Here is an 18,852-nt window from a genome sequence, read left to right as displayed (position 1 = left end):
CATGGTTTGGTTCATGGAAAGACGCTGGATGGCTAGTAATCTGCTGTACTTATCAGATCAAAAAAATAAATGCTGGTTATACTTGTATTGCTGTAAGAGTCTGTTTTGCCATTCAAATAAACCATGGCTAATTCTGCATTCTAAGTTCACCTTCAGGCCGCATTCATTTTCAAATCTCAGCCTTGGACATGTTCAATGGATAAACATTCTCTAGGATAGAGAATGCCGAACATTTTCACATTTCAGTGCAATTCTTATCTTAGGTAAAATGGTTAACCCTTTATCTTGGGGCTGTACAGCTTCCTTCTGGAGTCTTTCTGGACTCTCCACAAAGGGAGAAGAAGAGCACTTCTCAGCAGCTACTTCATCAATCCTGTTTTGAAAAGCTCACACTGACAGTGAGAGCAATGCTGTCTATGAACAAAATTGAAAATCATGTTCGGTCATTCACTGCAACCGTCTGACATGATTTATAAACCTAAACTGATTTATGCACTACACTGCTTCTGGGATTGACTTTGAATTATTTGTTTGGAAAGCACTTTAAAGACCAGTTGATTTTGGTTGTTGTAAATTGTTCAAAATATATTTTAAAAATGAATGACAAATGTTTCATTGGCTAAATACTGTTTAGCTAATACAATGGAAATCAATATAACATGCAAGTTATACTAGAGAGATTGATACCTAATGATCATTCAGGTTTCACATTGTAACTTGTAAGAAATGTAGCGTCTTGATTTCTTCAGGACGTTGGATGAAATAGAAAAAAGTTAAAACGAAATCGCTGACCAACTGTTAGATGTTATGTACCGTACACATTTTCTCTTATGAATCTCCTTTAGTGTGGACTAGCTAGGTTAAAGTATTGATAATGCAATGTGGAATTTTTTAAATATCAGTTTATCTGCAAAGATGCTCCTTCATGAAAACTCTACAATATTACCTTGAATCTTTTAATCACATCTTGAGTGTGAAGACTTGCAAAATATCCTTTAAGGTATTCAAGTGTGTATTGATCTAACGTAAAGATATTGTCACAGCAGGACCTGATTTTTAAAATGCAATCTAATCTAGTTTCTCATTTTCATTCAAGGAACAAGCTATAAATATGATTGGCAACTGATTACACACCCACGTGACTACGTGGGAGAAATGGAAGGTCAACATCTAAAGACACTTAAACTTTCCAAAGTAAGTATATGAAAATAATTAATGTCCAAGATAATCATGTGACTGAAATTGTGAAGTAGATTTTTTAAAATATATTGTTCCAGCTATAAATAGTCATCTTGAGCATATAATATGAAGTGAATGAAGGTGGAATGATGCTGAGGATAAGTATATTATGTCAGCTTTCTATTTGATGTCAGTTCTTAAATGAAGCCCCATTATTCATTTTGACTAGTTATTAAAAAGGACTCGTGCTCTTGTATTACTGTGTGGTACTCAAATTGGAAAAAAATCAGTTTTAACTTCAAATCCTTTCTACAAAAATCTGAATATGAGTATATTTTTAAGCTCCTGCTTGGGCCATTTGTGATGATAGTACAAATCAACAGACCAAGAATTGGCCTGTGGCAGAATTCAGACAAATGCGCTTAGAATTCTTAATGGCTTCTGAATTATGCGGTCAGTTAAGAGTCAGCATCTTGGTGAGTCTTGTGTCATGTATCAGGGCAGAATATAGGTGAATATCGTCAGTCTTTAACACAATCTAGATTTTTTTTACATTTAGTTTTATTGGGACTATTTCTATGATTTAAGTTTTATTTAATACTCTGCTGATAGATTATCCAGTAACTCTTCCACTGTGCTTTAGTACTTATTATTCCTGTGAAACCATGGCTTTGCTGAAGTGTTACATTATAATGAGTTGCACAAGATTTTTGCCAGTTAACCAGGAAATGACCAGGATGTGGGTTAGGTCAGTGAATTTGTAAATTGGCCAGTACCATGAGCGTACACTTCTTTGCTAATTTTGTCCCTGAAGTGGAAGTAAATGGCATGATCAGAAACATAATGAGAATAAGGACTGACTTGGCAAAAGATTATAGACTATCAGTGCTATGTTCTTGATTTAGTTGGAACAACTTGTGACCTCTCAGATCCATTACCACTTTTTGTTTATTTTTGTTTTTGTCTTGCGTTGTAGGCATGTTTGTTTTAAATATTTTTCTACATTCCTTCCACATTCCAGTATTTTCTGTCATTAGTTTTTGCTTTTCCTTACTGAGTCTGTAAACTGTATTTGAATTAATTAAAAAAAAAACTGACTGGTATTTTCTTAATATTAACTGCTTGCTTATCTGTCTCAAAGTAGATAGCATAGTCTCTCCTGGAAGAAGGCCTGCGCTATTAAAGTATTTTAGCATTAATCAGTGTAGGAACCTAATGATTAGTGCTGCTGTCTGGTTGTTATTGTAGTTAAATGTGCAATCTTCAAGGCTTATACAAGTTAGGTGAAAGAAGGAGGGTATAGTTACAGGATAAATTTTGATGCTTTTAGACAAGTATGCTTTATACTGTTGTAGCCCCCCTGGCCAGCCTCCGGGTTGTTTGGCTCGCTGTCGTCTAGGGAAACAGCCCTCGGCCCCGCCAAACCGGGTAATCAGTTTCTGTGGATGTTGTGTGATGTACCCCACCCCGCCCAGATAACAGACAATACACCAGATACGATTAAATGATTTACAGTTTATAGATATTACTGGAACTAAATAGAGAATAAAATATAAAAGGAATATAAAAGGTGCCACACTTATCAAAGTTCAATCTCTTCGTGCACAAACAGTTGGAGCTCAGGACCCATCACCCTGCAACCCCTCGGACCGCCTGGATCGCCCGCCTGGGACCAACAATGGTGGTCGACCAGACGCTCCACACGAGTCCGTCTCCGCTCCTCTCCTCGCCGAACGCCCCGCTCGGGGTCCGACCCCGTTAGCGGACTCACAGCACCTGGTCCATCCTCTGTCTCTCTCTCTCTCCCGCCTTCTGCCCCAAAACCCCGCGCATACAATATCTTACAGACACACCAAAAGCATAACAACTATCCCAATTGGTTCGTAACATCTTCTTATCAGTAACGTGATCCAAACAAACTGCTAGTGGGAGGACTTTCTCGGCAATTAACATAACAAAGAAGCCCTTTCAATTATAACATAACAAAGAAGCCATTTTAATTAGACTACGCAGTAACATAAAAAAAAAGAAACCCCTTACACTGTATATATTATAGAGTGCACATACATTCTAAAGCATACTTTGTAGCTTTACATAAAAGATTTCTCTTCAGAATTAGAATGATGTATGGGTTTGTGCCAGCACTCAGTAACATCAAGGGTGTTGATGTAAATGCACTCACCTGCCTAATTCCCCATTATCCTTTGATGTTGGGGGGGGTGAAGAAAGGGTATCAACTTCAACCTTAACTACACTTGACAACTGAACATCCACAGCAATCCTGTACATAGAATTCTAAAAAGATGGCAACCTTCTGACTGAACAAATTGCTTTCATTTTGCTCCAAGTGGCTGATCCCATGGCATGAATGTGTATCCCTTAGGTCTGAACTCTCCAGCCAAAGGGACCAACTGCTCTCCATCAAATAATTCAATTCCTCTCAGAATTGTATATTTTAATGTATTATTTAAGGAACTTTTAAAGGTCTGAAGGTGTTTTTTTAAACCCAATGTCTCCCAACAGGACAATGTTGGAATCGATCAATAAAAGTTGTGAAGTGAGATCTGTAAGGCAGATATGTCCTCGCTTTACATGGAGACTAAAGCTACACAATACGGGTTCTGATGTAGTTTAACCAAAGCACTGCACAGTTGCAGAACTTTCTAATCTGTTACTCTGCAATCTTGTAAGAAATGTTAAGCCTGGTGCCCATTAATTTTATACTTTCCAAGTACTAGCTGTTCCACTTCCCTCTGCACCACAACATGCTGTTTAAAAAGAAAATATTCATTTTAATTTTTCTTGTAAATATCTGGAAGAACCTGCTAAGAGCAGCACCAGGTTACATGAAATTTAGCTGTGGCTAGGCATAGCTCAAATGCCATCTATAAATTTGCTGATGCTACAGTTGCTGTTGGCAGAATCTCAGATGGTGGCACAAGGGTATACGGGAGTGAGATATACTGACTAATTGAGTGGTGTCACAATAACAACCTTGCATTAAATGTCAGTAAGACCCAAGAGATGATTGTGAACTTCGGAAAGGGTAACACAGGGGAACACAAACCAGTCGTCGTCGAGGGATCAGCAGTAGAGAGAATGAGCCTTTTCAAGTTCCTGAGGATCTAACCTGGTCCCAACATATTGATGCAGCTATAAAGGAGGCAAGACAGCAGCCATATTTCATCAGCAGTCTGAGGAGATTTGGTTTGTCACCTTGAACACTCATACTCTCTACAGATATACCATGGACAACATTCTGACTGGCTGTATCACCGTCTGGTATTGGGAGGGGGGGCACTACTGCACAGGACTGTAGCAAGCTGCAGAGTTGTAAAATTAGTGAGCCCCATCATGGGTGGTAGATTCCATAATGTCCAAGACATCTTCAAGGAGCAGTGCCTCAGAAAAGCAGCTTCCATCATCTACGCCTCCCACCACCCAGGACATGCCCTCTTCTCATTGTTACCATCAGCAAAGAGGTACAGAAGCCTGAATGATTCAAGAACAGCTTCTTCTCTGCCATCAGATTTCTGAATGGACATCGAAACCACGAACGCTACGTCACTACTTTTTTTAAACTTTTTTTTTGCATTGCTTATATTAATTTAACTATTTAATATACCTATATACTTACTGTAATTCATTTTTCTCTATTTATTTATCATGTATTGCATTGTACTGCTGCCGCAAAGTTAACAAATTTTACGACATATACCAGTGATATTAAACCTGATTCTGAACTAGGGAAAACTGTAATTCAGGACTCCATGAATGTTAACCAGAAGTGAGTGTCCTTATGATAAGGAAATGTCAAGGTCTTTTCATAGTTTTAGACAGCTAATAGAAGAGAGCAGCCTTTAAAATACACACATCTATGTTGGGCCCTGCCAGCAGGCAAGTATCAGCGACACATGACGCATTTGCAACTATGTCCAAATACAAGTGCTAAGTGGATAATTCTTTCTCCTGAGACCTTAGCCTCACAGAAGCCAGTCTTCAGCCAATCTGATTCACTTTGTCTGACATTCAGAAGCAGCTGAAAGCACTGAATGTGGCAAAGACATAGGACCAGAAAAAAATGCCAGCTGTTGTACTGAAGATTCACACTCTGGAAGTAAGCTTGCTATGAGAGTATAGTAGCACCTCTGACAATTTGAAAAGTTAATTAGGTATGGAGTATTCACAAAAGGAGGATAAATCCATTCTGGCTAATTGTTATGCAGACAATTTATCCTCGGCGTCTGTTTTCCAGTACTATTCTGCATATGCCATTTCTTGCCCATTTTTTTGACCTGTAAGATCACTTTACAGATTCTTCACATCATCCTGTAAGATCTCTTCCCCACTCAAACTTGGATTTGTGACACCACCTTTTAATCTGGGCCACTAATGTAGATTGTAGGCGGCTGAGCGGGAAGTATGAACACAGGGGATTCTGCAGAGTAACACCCACAAAATACTGGAGGAAGTCAGCAATTCAGGCAGCTTCTATGGAGGGGAATAACCTGATGGCATTTTGAACTGATACCATTCAAACGGGCTGAGGGGGAAGCACTTTACAGCAGTTCACCTTTGACATTCTGCCAACTTAAGACTGACCAAATGACTCCTGTTCTTTACTTTCTATTACTTAAGTAGTCCTCTATCCATACTAATGCTATCCTCAACCCTGTGAATTTTCTTGCAACATCTTGCTGTGAGTATCTTTATACACAATATCCCTTCATTCTCCTTTAACCAGTCCATCATCAAAGATCCTCACCACCCAGGCCATGCTCTTTTCTCGCTGCTGCCATCCTATGGAAGGCACAGGTGCCTCAGGACTCGCACCACCAGGTTCAACAACAGTGTATCCCTCAACCATCAGGCTCTTGAACAGAAAGAGGATATAACTACACTCATTCTATTTCTGGTCTTCCCACAAGCAATGATGCACTTTAAGGATTCTTTATCTTGTCATTTCATGCTCTCATTATTTATTGCTATTTACTTATATTTGCATAGTTTGTTGTCTTCTATCTGCTTTCTTTCTTTTAATCATATTTATAGTTGCTATTCTATTGATTTGCTGAATATGCCCTTAGGAAAATGAATCTCAAGAGTTGTATGTGGTGACATGTATGTACTCAGATAATAATTTGACTTTGAATTTTAATTGTTAAAATTTTTATTAAAAAACATATCATTCTTGTCAAACACAGTTTTCTTAAGCTGCCAGTCACACTAATTTTCTTAGTGCTCTGCTATAATTTCTTAGTGAATTTCAACATTTTTTGACGTGATATCACGCTAACTAGTTTCCCAATTCTGCTGACATTCTCCTTTCTTGAATAATAATGTTGCATTATGTCAGTTTCTTATGGAATCAAGGGAAGTTTGTATGATTGCCACTAATCAATTTTGACGTGTGTGTAATGTTTGGATCTTTGATTTTTCAGCTTTCAGTTGGTTTCTACATGTTCAAGCTGATTGTGCAAGGAGACAATGCATATGGAGAAGGGTCAGTGAATGTGACTGTTAAGCCAGGTTTGTATTCCTGATAGTTAGATTGAATCCCATATTTAGCATGGCAGAATGGCTATGAATGATAAATCATCGAATTGTGAATGAAGCAACATATTAAATGGCTCTGTGGTCATGAGTTTTCGGAATGGGGTTTCAAATACTTTAAAGGTCTGTGCATGAGTCTGGAAGCCAAGTGATGAAAAGGGAAGCAAAGTGAAAATAACCCGAAATTACTTAACCAGAGGTGACGAATTCAAAAGCAAAAGCAAATGCTAGCAATGCAAACTAAAAACAGAAACACTCCAATACTCAGCATCTGTGAAAAGACAAAGAGTTAATGCTTTGGGTGGAAATAGGTGCTCGTATTTTAAATTAGTAAATTTGATATTAATACTTGCTGCCCATTACGCTGCTGGTGTTTAGAGCAGCAATGACAGCCGTACTCTCTTCTTTCAGTTAGTCCTGACGAAGGGTCTTGGCCCGAAACGTCGACTGTACCTCTTCCTAGAGATGCTGCCTGGCCTGCTGCGTTCACCAGGAACTTTGATGTGTGTCGCTTGAAATTCCAGCACCTGCAGATTTCCTCATGTTTGCCATACTCTCTTGTCTGTCCATAACTGTCACACATAGGTGCAGAAGGATTTTTCATTACTATTTCTGTAACAAGTTTTTTTTTTTGACTAACCAGGGTTGTTACCCCTCTGCTGAACCTCCAAACCTGGAGGACCTGTGGACCACTCAGTCTGGACACTACCTTTTAACCTGTTTGGCCTGGGTGACCCTATCAGGAGCTAAAGCACAAGACCCTCACTCCAGTCAACATAGCTCTCCGGGTCATTGAGGCATGCAAGCTTCCAAACCCTACAATATGGTTATGGTCCTCTTTTGGAGCTTAGTATTAATCGCTTGTGCATAATACTACTAAAATCTTGAATATTTTCCAGGATGTATTTACTGCTTATACACACTTTTAGCATTGATTACAAGATGGGCTGTAAATGGTCTTGTGTAACGACAGATGTAAATTGATCTGTTCCTGTTTAAAGCATTAAATTATTTATTATATACAAAATATTTATCTACTGTGCAGATTAACTGATGGGACTTAAATTACCACAGAGTAGCAATTTCAATACATGCAGTAATTCTGGAGATCAGCATAAACACTCACTTTATTCGGTACCTCCCTTATTTAATCATGTGGCCGTTGAGTGTATGTGCATGATCTTCTGCTACTGTAGTCCATCCACTTCAAAGTTCGACGTGATGTGCATTCAGAGATCCTCTTCTGCCCACCACTGTAATGTGTGGCTATTTGAGCTACTGTCACTTTCCTGTCAGCTTGACCCAGTCTGACCATTCTCCTCTGACCTCTCTCATTAATGTGACATTTTCGCCCACAGAACTGCTCGGTGTATGCTTTAAAAAATTTTTTTCACATCACTCTCTGTAAACTAGAGACAGTTGTTTGTGAAAATCCCAGGAGATCAGCAGTTTCTGAGATACTCAAACCAGCCTGTCTGGTACCAACAGCCATTCCACAGTCAAAACTGCTTAGATCATACTTCTTCCCTATTCTGATGTTTGGTCTGAACAACAACTGAACCTCTTGACCATGCCTGCATACTTTTATGCATTCAGTTGCTGCCACACGATTGGCTAATTAGCTGTTTAAATTAACAAGCAGTTGTACCTAATAAAGTGGCTATTGAGTGTACTACTGTAGATGTTGAGCAATAGTTTGCCATTAGTCAGGTTTTATAGAGGAAATTCATCATTTTACACTTGTTTATATGTGAAATTCTTTTGAAGAAAGCAAAGAGAATAATTAAACCAGGGCCAATCCCTGTTGTATTCATTTTGTACTGTAAGTAATGTCAATATTATATTAAAACCCTTCTACCAACATAAATGTCAATTTTTCCATTCCATTTTAAATTCCAATGATCATATTTATGATGGAAACCATGTATGCAAACCTAGTGCTTTATAATTAAGCAACACATCAAAGTTGCTGGTGAACGCAGCAGGCCAGGCAGCATCTGTAGGAAGAGGTGCAGTCGACGTTTCAGGCCGAGACCCTTCGTCAGGACTAACTGAAGGAAGAGTGAGTAAGGGATTTGAAAGTTGGAGGGGGAGGGGGAGATCCAAAATGATAGGAGAAGACAGGAGGGGGAGGGATGGAGCCAAGAGCTGGACAGGTGATAGGCAAAAGGGGATATGAGAGGATCATGGGACAGGAGGTCTGGGAAGAAAGACGGGGGTGGGGGGGGACCCAGAGGATGGGCAAGAGGTATATTCAGAGGGACAGAGGGAGAAAAAGGAGAGTGAGAGAAAGAATGTGTGCATAAAAATAAGTAACAGATGGGGTACGAGGGGGAGGTGGGGCCTAGCGGAAGTTAGAGAAGTCGATGTTCATGCCATCAGGTTGGAGGCTACCCAGACGGAATATAAGGTGTTGTTCCTCCAACCTGAGTGTGGCTTCATCTTTACAGTAGAGGAGGCCTGGATAGACATGTCAGAATGGGAATGAGATGTGGAACTAAAATGTGTGGTCACTGGGAGATCCTGCTTTCTCTGGCGGACAGAGCGTAAATGTTCAGCAAAGCGGTCTCCCAGTCTGCGTCGGGTCTCGCCAATATATAAAAGGCCACATCGGGAGCACCGGACGCAGTATATCACCCCAGTCGACTCACAGGTGAAGTGTTGCCTCACCTGGTAGGACTGTTTGGGGCCCTGAATGGTGGTAAGGGAGAAAGTGTAAGGGCATGTGTAGCACTTGTTCCGCTTACACGGATAAGTGCCAGGAGGGAGATCAGTGGGGAGGGATGGGGGGGACGAATGGACAAGGGAGTTGTGTAGGGAGCGATCCCTGCGGAATGCAGAGGGGGGGGGGGGAGGGAAAGATGTGCTTAGTGGTGGGATCCCGTTGGAGGTGGCGGAAGTTACGGAGAATAATATGTTGGACCCGGAGGCTGGTGGTGTGGTAGGTGAGGACCAGGGGAACCCTATTCCTAGTGGGGTGGCGGGAGGATGGAGTGAGAGCAGATGTACGTGAAATGGGGGAGATGCATTTAAGAGCAGAGTTGATAGTGGAGGAAGGGAAGCCCCTTTCTTTAAAAAATGAAGACATCTCCCTCGTCCTAGAATGAAAAGCCTCATCCTGAGAGCAGATGCGGCGGAGACGGAGGAATTGCGAGAAGGGGATGGCGTTTTTGCAAGAGACAGGGTGAGAAGAGGAATAGTCCAGATAGCTGTGAGAGTCAGTAGGCTTATAGTAGACATCAGTGGATAAGCTGTCTCCAGAGACATAGACAGAAAGATCTAGAAAGGGGAGGGAAGTGTCGGAAATGGACCAGGTAAACTTGAGGGCAGGGTGAAAGTTGGAGGCAAAGTTAATAAAGTCAACGAGTTCTGCATGCGTGCAGGAAGCAGCGCCAATGCAGTCGTCGATGTAGCGAAGGAAAAGTGGGGGACAGATACCAGAATAGGCACGGAACATAGATTGTTCCACAAACCCAACAAAAAGGCAGGCATAGGTCCTAGCTATGCCTGCCTTTTTGTTGGGTTTGTGGAACAATCTATGTTCCGTGCCTATTCTGGTATCTGTCCCCCACTTTTCCTTCGCTACATCGACGACTGCATTGGCGCTGCTTCCTGCACGCATGCAGAACTCGTTGACTTTATTAACTTTGCCTCCAACTTTCACCCTGCCCTCAAGTTTACCTGGTCCATTTCCGACACTTCCCTCCCCTTTCTAGATCTTTCTGTCTCTGTCTCTGGAGACAGCTTATCCACTGATGTCTACTATAAGCCTACTGACTCTCACAGCTATCTGGACTATTCCTCTTCTCACCCTGTCTCTTGCAAAAACGCCATCCCCTTCTCGCAATTTCTCCGTCTCCGCCGCATCTGCTCTCAGGATGAGGCTTTTCATTCTGGGACGAGGGAGATGTCTTCATTTTTTAAAGAAAGGGGCTTCCCTTCCTCCACTATCAACTCTGCTCTTAAACGCATCTCCCCCATTTCACGTACATCTGCTCTCACTCCATCCTCCCGCCACCCCACTAGGAATAGGGTTCCCCTGGTCCTCACCTACCACACCACCAGCCTCCGGGTCCAACATATTATTCAACGTAACTTCCGCCACCTCCAACGGGATCCCACCACTAAGCACATCTTTCCCTCCCCCCGCCCCCTGCATTCCGCAGGGATCGCTCCCTACACAACTCCCTTGTCCATTCGTCCCCCCCATTCCTCCCCACTGATCTCCCTCCTGGCACTTATCCGTGTAAGCGGAACAAGTGCTACACATGCCCTTACACTTCCTCCCTTACCACCATTCAGGGCCCCAAACAGTCCTTCCAGGTGAGGCAACACTTCACCTGTGAGTCGACTGGGGTGATATACTGCGTCCGGTGCTCCCGATGTGGCCTTTTATATATTGGCGAGACCCGACGCAGACTGGGAGACCGCTTTGCTGAACATCTACGCTCTGTCCGCCAGAGAAAGCAGGATCTCCCAGTGACCACACATTTTAATTCCACATCCCATTCCCATTCTGACATGTCTATCCACGGCCTCCTCTACTGTAAAGATGAAGCCACACTCAGGTTGGAGGAACAACACCTTATATTCCGTCTGGGTAGCCTCCAACCTGATGGCCTGAACATCGACTTCTCTATCTTCCGCTAGGCCCCACCTCCCCCTCGTACCCCATCTGTTACTTATTTTTATGCACACATTCTTTCTCTCACTCCCCTTTTTCTCCCTCTGTCCCTCTGAATATACCCCTTGCCCATCCTCTGGGTTCCCCCCCCCCCGTCTTTCTTCCCGAACCTCCTGTCCCATGATCCTCTTGTATCCCTTTTGCCAATCACCTGTCCAGCTCTTGGCTCCATCCCTCCCCCTCCTGTCTTCTCCTATCATTTTGGATCTCCCCCTCCCCCTCCAACTTTCAAATCCCTTACTCATTCTTCCTTCAGTTAGTCCTGATGAAGGGTCTCGGCCTGAAACGTCGACTGCACCTCTTCCTACAGATGCTGTCTGGCCTGCTGCGTTCACCAGCAACTTTGATGTGTGTTGCTTGAATTTCCAGCATCTGCAAAATTCCTGTTGCTTGCGTTTTATAATTAAGTCTGCCTTACAATATATTGCTTCCATTGACAAGAAACTAGTCACAATGTAACAAGCTTAAGAGACGGTCTCCATCATAAACAGATATCAAATTTCATAACTTGAAACAATATGACAGGTCACAGCTCATGCAGAAATTCTAGCAAAGAAGCGTAAATATGTTTGGGGCTTGCAAACGTTCCCTGTATGGAAACCCTCAACCTGCAGAGCTCAGCTGTAAAATTCCCAGTTATTGTCTGATGCTAGAGTCCAATTCCTGGGTACAAGCTGGTATTGTAAGTCCTGCCGAAGGGTTTTGGCCCGAAACATCAACTGTACTTTTTTCCATGGATGCTATCTGGCCTGCTGAGTTCCTCCAGCATTTTGTGTGTGTTGTCTTAATCATTGTCCTGTTTAACCAGTTTTTGAACAGATTAAATTTGGTATAGAAATGGTAAAGCCACTTACTTGCTAGCTGTAAGAGAAAAGGTCAGTGTAATAGAATTTATAATTTTTGTATTGCTTGCTTTATTGTTCTATTTAATTTCCATTTTATTACACTTCTAAATTATTTTTTAATTTGTATTTAGTTCACTTTGGAAGCTTGAATGTCAGTGGCGTTAAGAAATATTCCAAACCCTTGACAATTCTGACTGCCTAAAATATTCTGGTGACATGGCTCTCTTGGCTTTTCATTTTTCCATAGGCGCTTCCTGTTAAGTCTTTGTTCTGGTGCGTATGAGTGACAGCTTTATTTCACAACTCTCAGCAGCTGCACAAAGCCTTGTCATCCCAATCCTAAATGACATTCAGCAGTGTTTCATGGTTGGGTGGGTCCCTACGCAGTGCAAGCGAATGCTTTTTTTTGGTGAGAATAAGTAGCTTAGTGCTGGTGGCAAGTTCTGGCCCACAATCTTTGAATGGTACCAGTGAATATTTTGGCATTCAGAAGACCTAAAATTAAAGTACTTAACTAAAAGTTATGAATTATTTAAAAGAAAAATTAAAAGTCAAAACATTGTACTGGTAACTAATCAAATGTATTTTGATTTCCCTTTTAACTATCTTTTCCCTCAGACTTGTCTCGATGTTGTTGTTCCTGCACCAGGCTAAACCTGCGGGTTCAAAGGGCAAATTACATGTCATTGTTGGCAAATCTGACCTTGACACTTAATGCAATGCAACAATGGCACTTTTTTCTTCTGTAACCTACTTTTTTGGTTGAAGTTTATTTTTACCAACTTTGTTCCTTTTAGTGTTGCTTTAATTTAATTACGAATGATCTATTTTACAGCACCTCGTGTAAATCAGTCGCCAGTGGCTATTGTCTCTCCAAAGATGCAAGAGATCTCATTGCCAACAACATCGACTTTCATTGATGGGAGCCGTAAGTTTACAAATTCTTTGCGACACGAATCTGCTATTGGTCTCTAGTTAGAGTGCTGTTTCTCCTTCATACAAGTATGTTTTTGTATTATTTCCTCATTAGAATCTTGCTGTTTGCCTAATAACAGAAGTACAAAAAAAGGCCATGTATGATTTATAAACTGCAGGGCCAACTGAGTGGAATATTGGCAGACGGCATTTAATCCAGACAAGTGTAAAATAATGCTTTTTGGGTTGTCAAGTGCTTTCAGGGTAGATATAGTAAATAGCAGAGGCCTTGGTTGTGTTGATATACAGAGAGATCTTGGCATTCGAGTTCGTAGTTCCTGAAAATGGTGTCAGTACCAGTTAAGGTACAGCCAGGAATGTATTTTGAAAGAAGCCTGGATACACATACAATTGTTGAATGTTTTTAATTTAGTGATACAGCACAGAGTAGACCCTTCCAGCCCTTCGAGCCAACAACCCCCAACGAATCTGATTAACCTTAACCTAATTGTGGGGCAATTTATATGACCAATTAACTTGCCCGGTAAGCCTTTGGACTGTGGGAGGAAACAGGAGCATCCGGAGAAAACCCGTGCATTCCATGGGGAGGACATACAGCGACTCCTTACAGAATGGCCCCAGAATTGAACTCCAAACCCCAGAACGCCCCGGACTGTAATAGCCCCACGTAACTGCTACACTACCATGGCACCATTTTGTTCTATAGTCTAATTTTGTTCATTGTGCTTGAGGAATGTAATTGGTGTTGCTACCCATAGGTAATGTGTTTTGTACTTGGAAAATAGCCAGGTGACATTTTCACTCATCTCTATGTTGTGCAAGAATTAATTTGCATAGAAGCATTTAGCATGGGTTGAGACATAGATTATGAGTTGCAACACCATATTGTTGTTTGGTGATTAGAACTGGACACAGTACTCCAAGTGTGGTCTAACGACTCTGAAGGACATGGTAGCATTAAAAAAGAGTGCAGAAGAAATTCACTTGGATCTTGTCTAAAATAGGTGGGATTGGTAACGAGTGATTGGATAAGCTTGGATTGTTCTCACTGATCTGTAGAAGGCTGAGGGGTGACTATAGAGGCTGGAGATAATGAGCGTCTTATTCGCAGGGTAGTAGTCTGAAACTAGAGGTCATAGGGAGATCTGGGAGAACATAGAAGGGTGCAGCACAGGAACAGGCCATTTGGCCCACAATGTTATGCCAAACCAACTAATCAAGGACACCCAAAGACTAATCCCTCCTACTTACACAATGTCTGTATCCCTCCATCTTCCTTACATCCATGTGCCTATCCAAACCTCTTAAAAACCTCTAATGTATTTGCTTCTGCCGCCATACCAAGTAGCGCTTTCCAGGTATCCACCACTTTGAGTAAAAAAAAACTTGTCCCTCACATCCTCTTTGAACCTAACCCCTCTCACCTTCAGTACATGCCCTCTGGTATTAGACATTCCAACCCTGGGAAACAGATACTCTCTGTCCACTCTATCTGAGCCCCTCATAATCTTGTGAACCTCCCCTCGGCCTCCGACGCTCCACAGAAAAAAAAATCCCAAGTTTGTCCAGCCTCTCATGATAACACATGCCCTCTAAACCAGGCAACATACTGGTAAACATCTTCTTCACCCTCTCCAAAGCCTCAACATCCTTCCTGTAGTGGCGTGACCAGAACTGTACGCAATACTCCAGATGTGGCCTAACCAGAGTTTTATAAAGTTGCAGCATAACCTCTGAACTCAAATCCTCAACTAATAAAAGCAAGCATTCCATAAGCTGCCTTAACTGCCCTATCAACCTGTGTACCCAGGCAAGTTTTTGACATGTCAGATGGTGGATATATTGATACATCAACTAGGGAAGGTGATGCCAGTAGAAACAATTAGAATGTTTAAAAGGTATTTTGACCAATAGATGGACAGGAAAGTAGTAGAGGGATACAAGCCTAATGGACACAATTGTTATTTGTGTAGATAGGCCTGAAGAGCCTGTTTCAGTACTGTATAACTCTGACTCTGTCCAACTCAAACATGAATCATTTGCAATTATCATCAGCTTTAACTACAATTCTGATGTATGCAAATGTTTACTTTACAAGAACCAGAGCAAATATTAAAATGCCTGTAGTCCAGATCATAATTCACTTTTCTGGATTCCTATTTTGCAACCATTAGCTTAATAATAATCAATTAGAATGGACGAAGACGCTTGTCAACTGAATTAGAAATGCATATCTTTTTCTGTTTACAGAAAGCACAGATGATGATAAGATCATAAGCTACCAATGGGAGGAACTTAAGGGTCCATTGCGAGAGGAGAAGGTGTCAGAAAGTACTCCCATACTAAAGCTGACTAACTTGGTTCCAGGAAATTACACTTTCAGGTACTTATCCAAGTACAAAAGTTTAAGTATACGTCTTTGTGGGGTGGGGAGGAAATAGTTTACTTCATTTCTAGCGCACTGGGTTGTAACACCATCCCAGGAAGCACATCCTAGATGTATCCAGTTTAGCAGGAGGCACTCCAATCGCAAACAAGAGAACATCTGCAGGTGCTGGAAATCCAAGCAGCATGCGTACACAAAATGCCGGAGGAACTCAACAGGCCAGGCAGCGTCTATGGAAAAGAGTAAACAGTCGACCTTTTAGGCTGAGGCCCTTCAGCAGAGCAGTCCCGATGAAAGGTCTCGGCCCGAAACGTCGACTGTTTACTCTTTTCCGTAGATGCTGCCTAACCAGCTGAGTTCCTCCAGCATTTTGCGTGTGTTGGCAGGAGGTACTGTTCTGTTACTGAACATTTGAGTGCTTCAATGCAATTTGAAACTGCATGGTGCATTGTGAATTGCTATGTATATTCCCGAGGCATATCTTCTATATTCTTTCCCTTTTAAACGCATTCCAGAAAGAGAATAAAACTGCAATTCTATCCATTCTGCTCTTTTTTTTTGGAGCAGAAGCTGGCATGGTGCTCTCTTTCACTTAGCTCTTGGATATAGTTTAAAAATCACACGTGGGAATAGTTTGTACTTCAATTCATTTTCCACTTTTACTTGATAGCTATCGGATGGCATAAGTATGCCAACTCACCAGATGGAGATTGAAAATGCAAAGCTGCAGTTTAGTAAGCTATAATAATTGTTCAAGAAAATATAATTAGGTTGCATGTTTTGTCATCAATATATGCCTTTCACTCGTACTGAATTATCTAAAATCCTACACGTTTGTTAGTCTTGTCACTATTGAGTAATATGAGATGCAAATAGAGGGTTCATTCTTGGTATAGATGTTCCAAGACTGACTATCCATTGGGTATCATTCCAATCGTTGGGAGAGATGGCAATTGAATGATTATTCCCACAAACATTTGAGGCAAATTATGTTCATTATTGGGCCAAGACATGAATTTTGTTAACAGAAACTAGGTAGATGGCGATTGTTGAGGGAGGGATGCTGTAGATTGTAATGATTACTGTAAACGTAGCACAAATTGAGGCCATTTGATTCATTCCTGCCTATTACTGAAAATAATCATAACTAGAAGCTCGAGACTGCCCTCTGCTGATTTGCACGTGTTGCACACAGCACATGTTTTCCAGTTCAGCTAATTGGACTTCCAGGAACTGGGTCTCACTGGCTGATGCCAGTGGTGATGAACTAACCCGCTGGTGCTCAGACATAAATGCCAGACTTGCAGATGAATCCAAGGTGCAAATGACCAGTTTTCTCTTCTATTGTCAGGACCTAATCATGCTGTGAGAGGCTGGCACCTGATTAGGAAATCACCTCTTCAATCTTGCACCATATGAGGATCCATTTCATTAATTTCTTTGGTAATTGTAAGATTTTACATTTTGGAGGCAAAATGGAAGCTAATACAGTTTGCACAGCTGGCACAGTTGGGACTGAGTCTTTGCTGGCTATCAACATGTTCATCAATATTTTAACAGTAGATCCCACCTCTACAGTGCTGAAGGCCCTACCCCACAGAGCTTTAACAATGGAGTCTGAAGTACCGCAGGCTAGTTAAATTGGTCTTATACATGCAAGCCAGTTATGAATAATGCATGATGGCATAAAAACATGTTTGATCTACCCAATCCTTCCTCCAATCCAATATTTCCTGCCTAGGATTCTTTCCACTAGACACAAATGTGATCAGATCCAGGATCTATATAACTGATGGATTATTCCCTCGTGACCTGTTCCACCTCTGCTGAGGTGGCTCATTTTCTTTTGGCCTTTTTGATGATTTTTTCTATACTCCAGCAACAGTGAATTTTTTTTTACCTCTTAGACTTTCCTCTAGCCCATAGGTCTATAAACCTACAAAGTTTCTAGCATTTGGACTTCATCTGTCTGCCACACGTGGCCTACTGATTTACTTGCACAAGGGTCAAAGTAAATTTATTATTGAAGTATATATATGTCACCATATACAACCCTGAGGTTCATTTTCTTGTGGCCATACACAATAAATCTATAGGATAATAACCATAACTGAATCAATGAAAGACCTCCCAATTTGCATGTTCAATGAGAGTGCAAAAGACAAATTGCAAATACAAAAACAAATAATAATAAAAACATAAGCAATAAATATTGAGAACATGAAAAGAACAGTCCTTAAAAGTGAGTTAATTGATTGTGGGATCATTTTTGTTCCCACAATCAAAATCGTCCAATGTACTTGATGGATGAGTGAAGTTATCCCCTTTGGTTCAAGAGTTGAGGGTTTGTAACTGTTCCTGAATCTGGTGGTGTGAGTCCGGAGTCTCCTGTACCTTCTTCCTGATGGCAGCAGTGAGAAGAGAGCATGGCCTGGGTGTTGGGGTGGGGTCCCTGAGGATGGACTAGATTAGGATTGAATTCCATGAGCCATGTTAACAGGGCATGGTGGTATCATAAGGCCTGTTTGGACGTCTTTATATAGCTTAAAATGGCACCTATGTTAAATTACTGTGGACTTGAATGAATCATATACCTATAAATTTAAATGCACTAATAAAAGGTCAGACAGCATTTGTGAAGAGGCAAAAAGAGCTGATGTTTCAGGTGAATGATTCTTGCTTTTTTATAAAATGCTTGTTGCATAAATCGTTCTTGACATTTTGTTTAGTTCTGTTTTCTGAAGGATAACATAATATAATAACTTCATATAGATATAATTCAAAGTGATTTACAATGGGAATAAAAGTACAAACATGAAAATAAAATAATTAAATGAAAATAAACTGGTTGTATTGAATTTAATCTGTTGGTGTTGCAATAAAAGATTAGTGATTTAAAAAAAATGAAAATAAAAGACAAAAGGATGTTGGTTAAAAACAAGGTTAAATAAGTTTTGAGTTGGCGTTTAAAGGTATCAGCTGGGTCTGCATCTCTTGTAGTTTTAGGTAATTGAATTGAATAGTTTAGGAGCGTAGTTCAAAAAAGTTGACCTGCCAATTATCTTTTGGGGGAGATTGTTTAAACTTAAGAGACTAGCGGAAGAGGACCTGAGAGCTCAAGAGAATGATTCTGTGATGTACTCCGGTCCCAGACTATTAAGAGCTTAATGGTCTATTAACATTGTAGTACTTCAGCGGTATAGTTTCAGCTATTCGTACAGTAAAGAAATGGAACCCTCAGTCAATCATGTCCAAACCAACTAATAATT

General features: G+C 41.1%; 1 protein-coding gene across 4 annotated transcripts in view; it reads left to right on the top strand.

Moving 5' to 3' along the window:
* LOC140190583 (dyslexia-associated protein KIAA0319-like protein) overlaps window positions 1-18,852 on the top strand; it is a 95,313-nt gene that overhangs the window by 43,518 nt on the left and 32,943 nt on the right. For all 4 annotated transcript variants that reach the window (XM_072247272.1, XM_072247269.1, XM_072247271.1 and 1 more), the window contains 4 exons: window positions 1,097-1,194; window positions 6,621-6,708; window positions 13,097-13,189; window positions 15,448-15,580. In XM_072247272.1, coding sequence (XP_072103373.1) covers window positions 1,097-1,194; window positions 6,621-6,708; window positions 13,097-13,189; window positions 15,448-15,580 — 412 coding nt within the window. The remainder of the gene's footprint in view (window positions 1-1,096; window positions 1,195-6,620; window positions 6,709-13,096; window positions 13,190-15,447; window positions 15,581-18,852) is intronic.

The sequence above is a fragment of the Mobula birostris genome, chromosome 30, assembly GCF_030028105.1.
Source record: "Mobula birostris isolate sMobBir1 chromosome 30, sMobBir1.hap1, whole genome shotgun sequence".
NCBI lineage: Eukaryota > Metazoa > Chordata > Chondrichthyes > Myliobatiformes > Myliobatidae > Mobula > Mobula birostris.
Note: the sequence above shows the minus strand (reverse complement) of the source record. Positions and strands in the feature narration are given on the sequence as shown.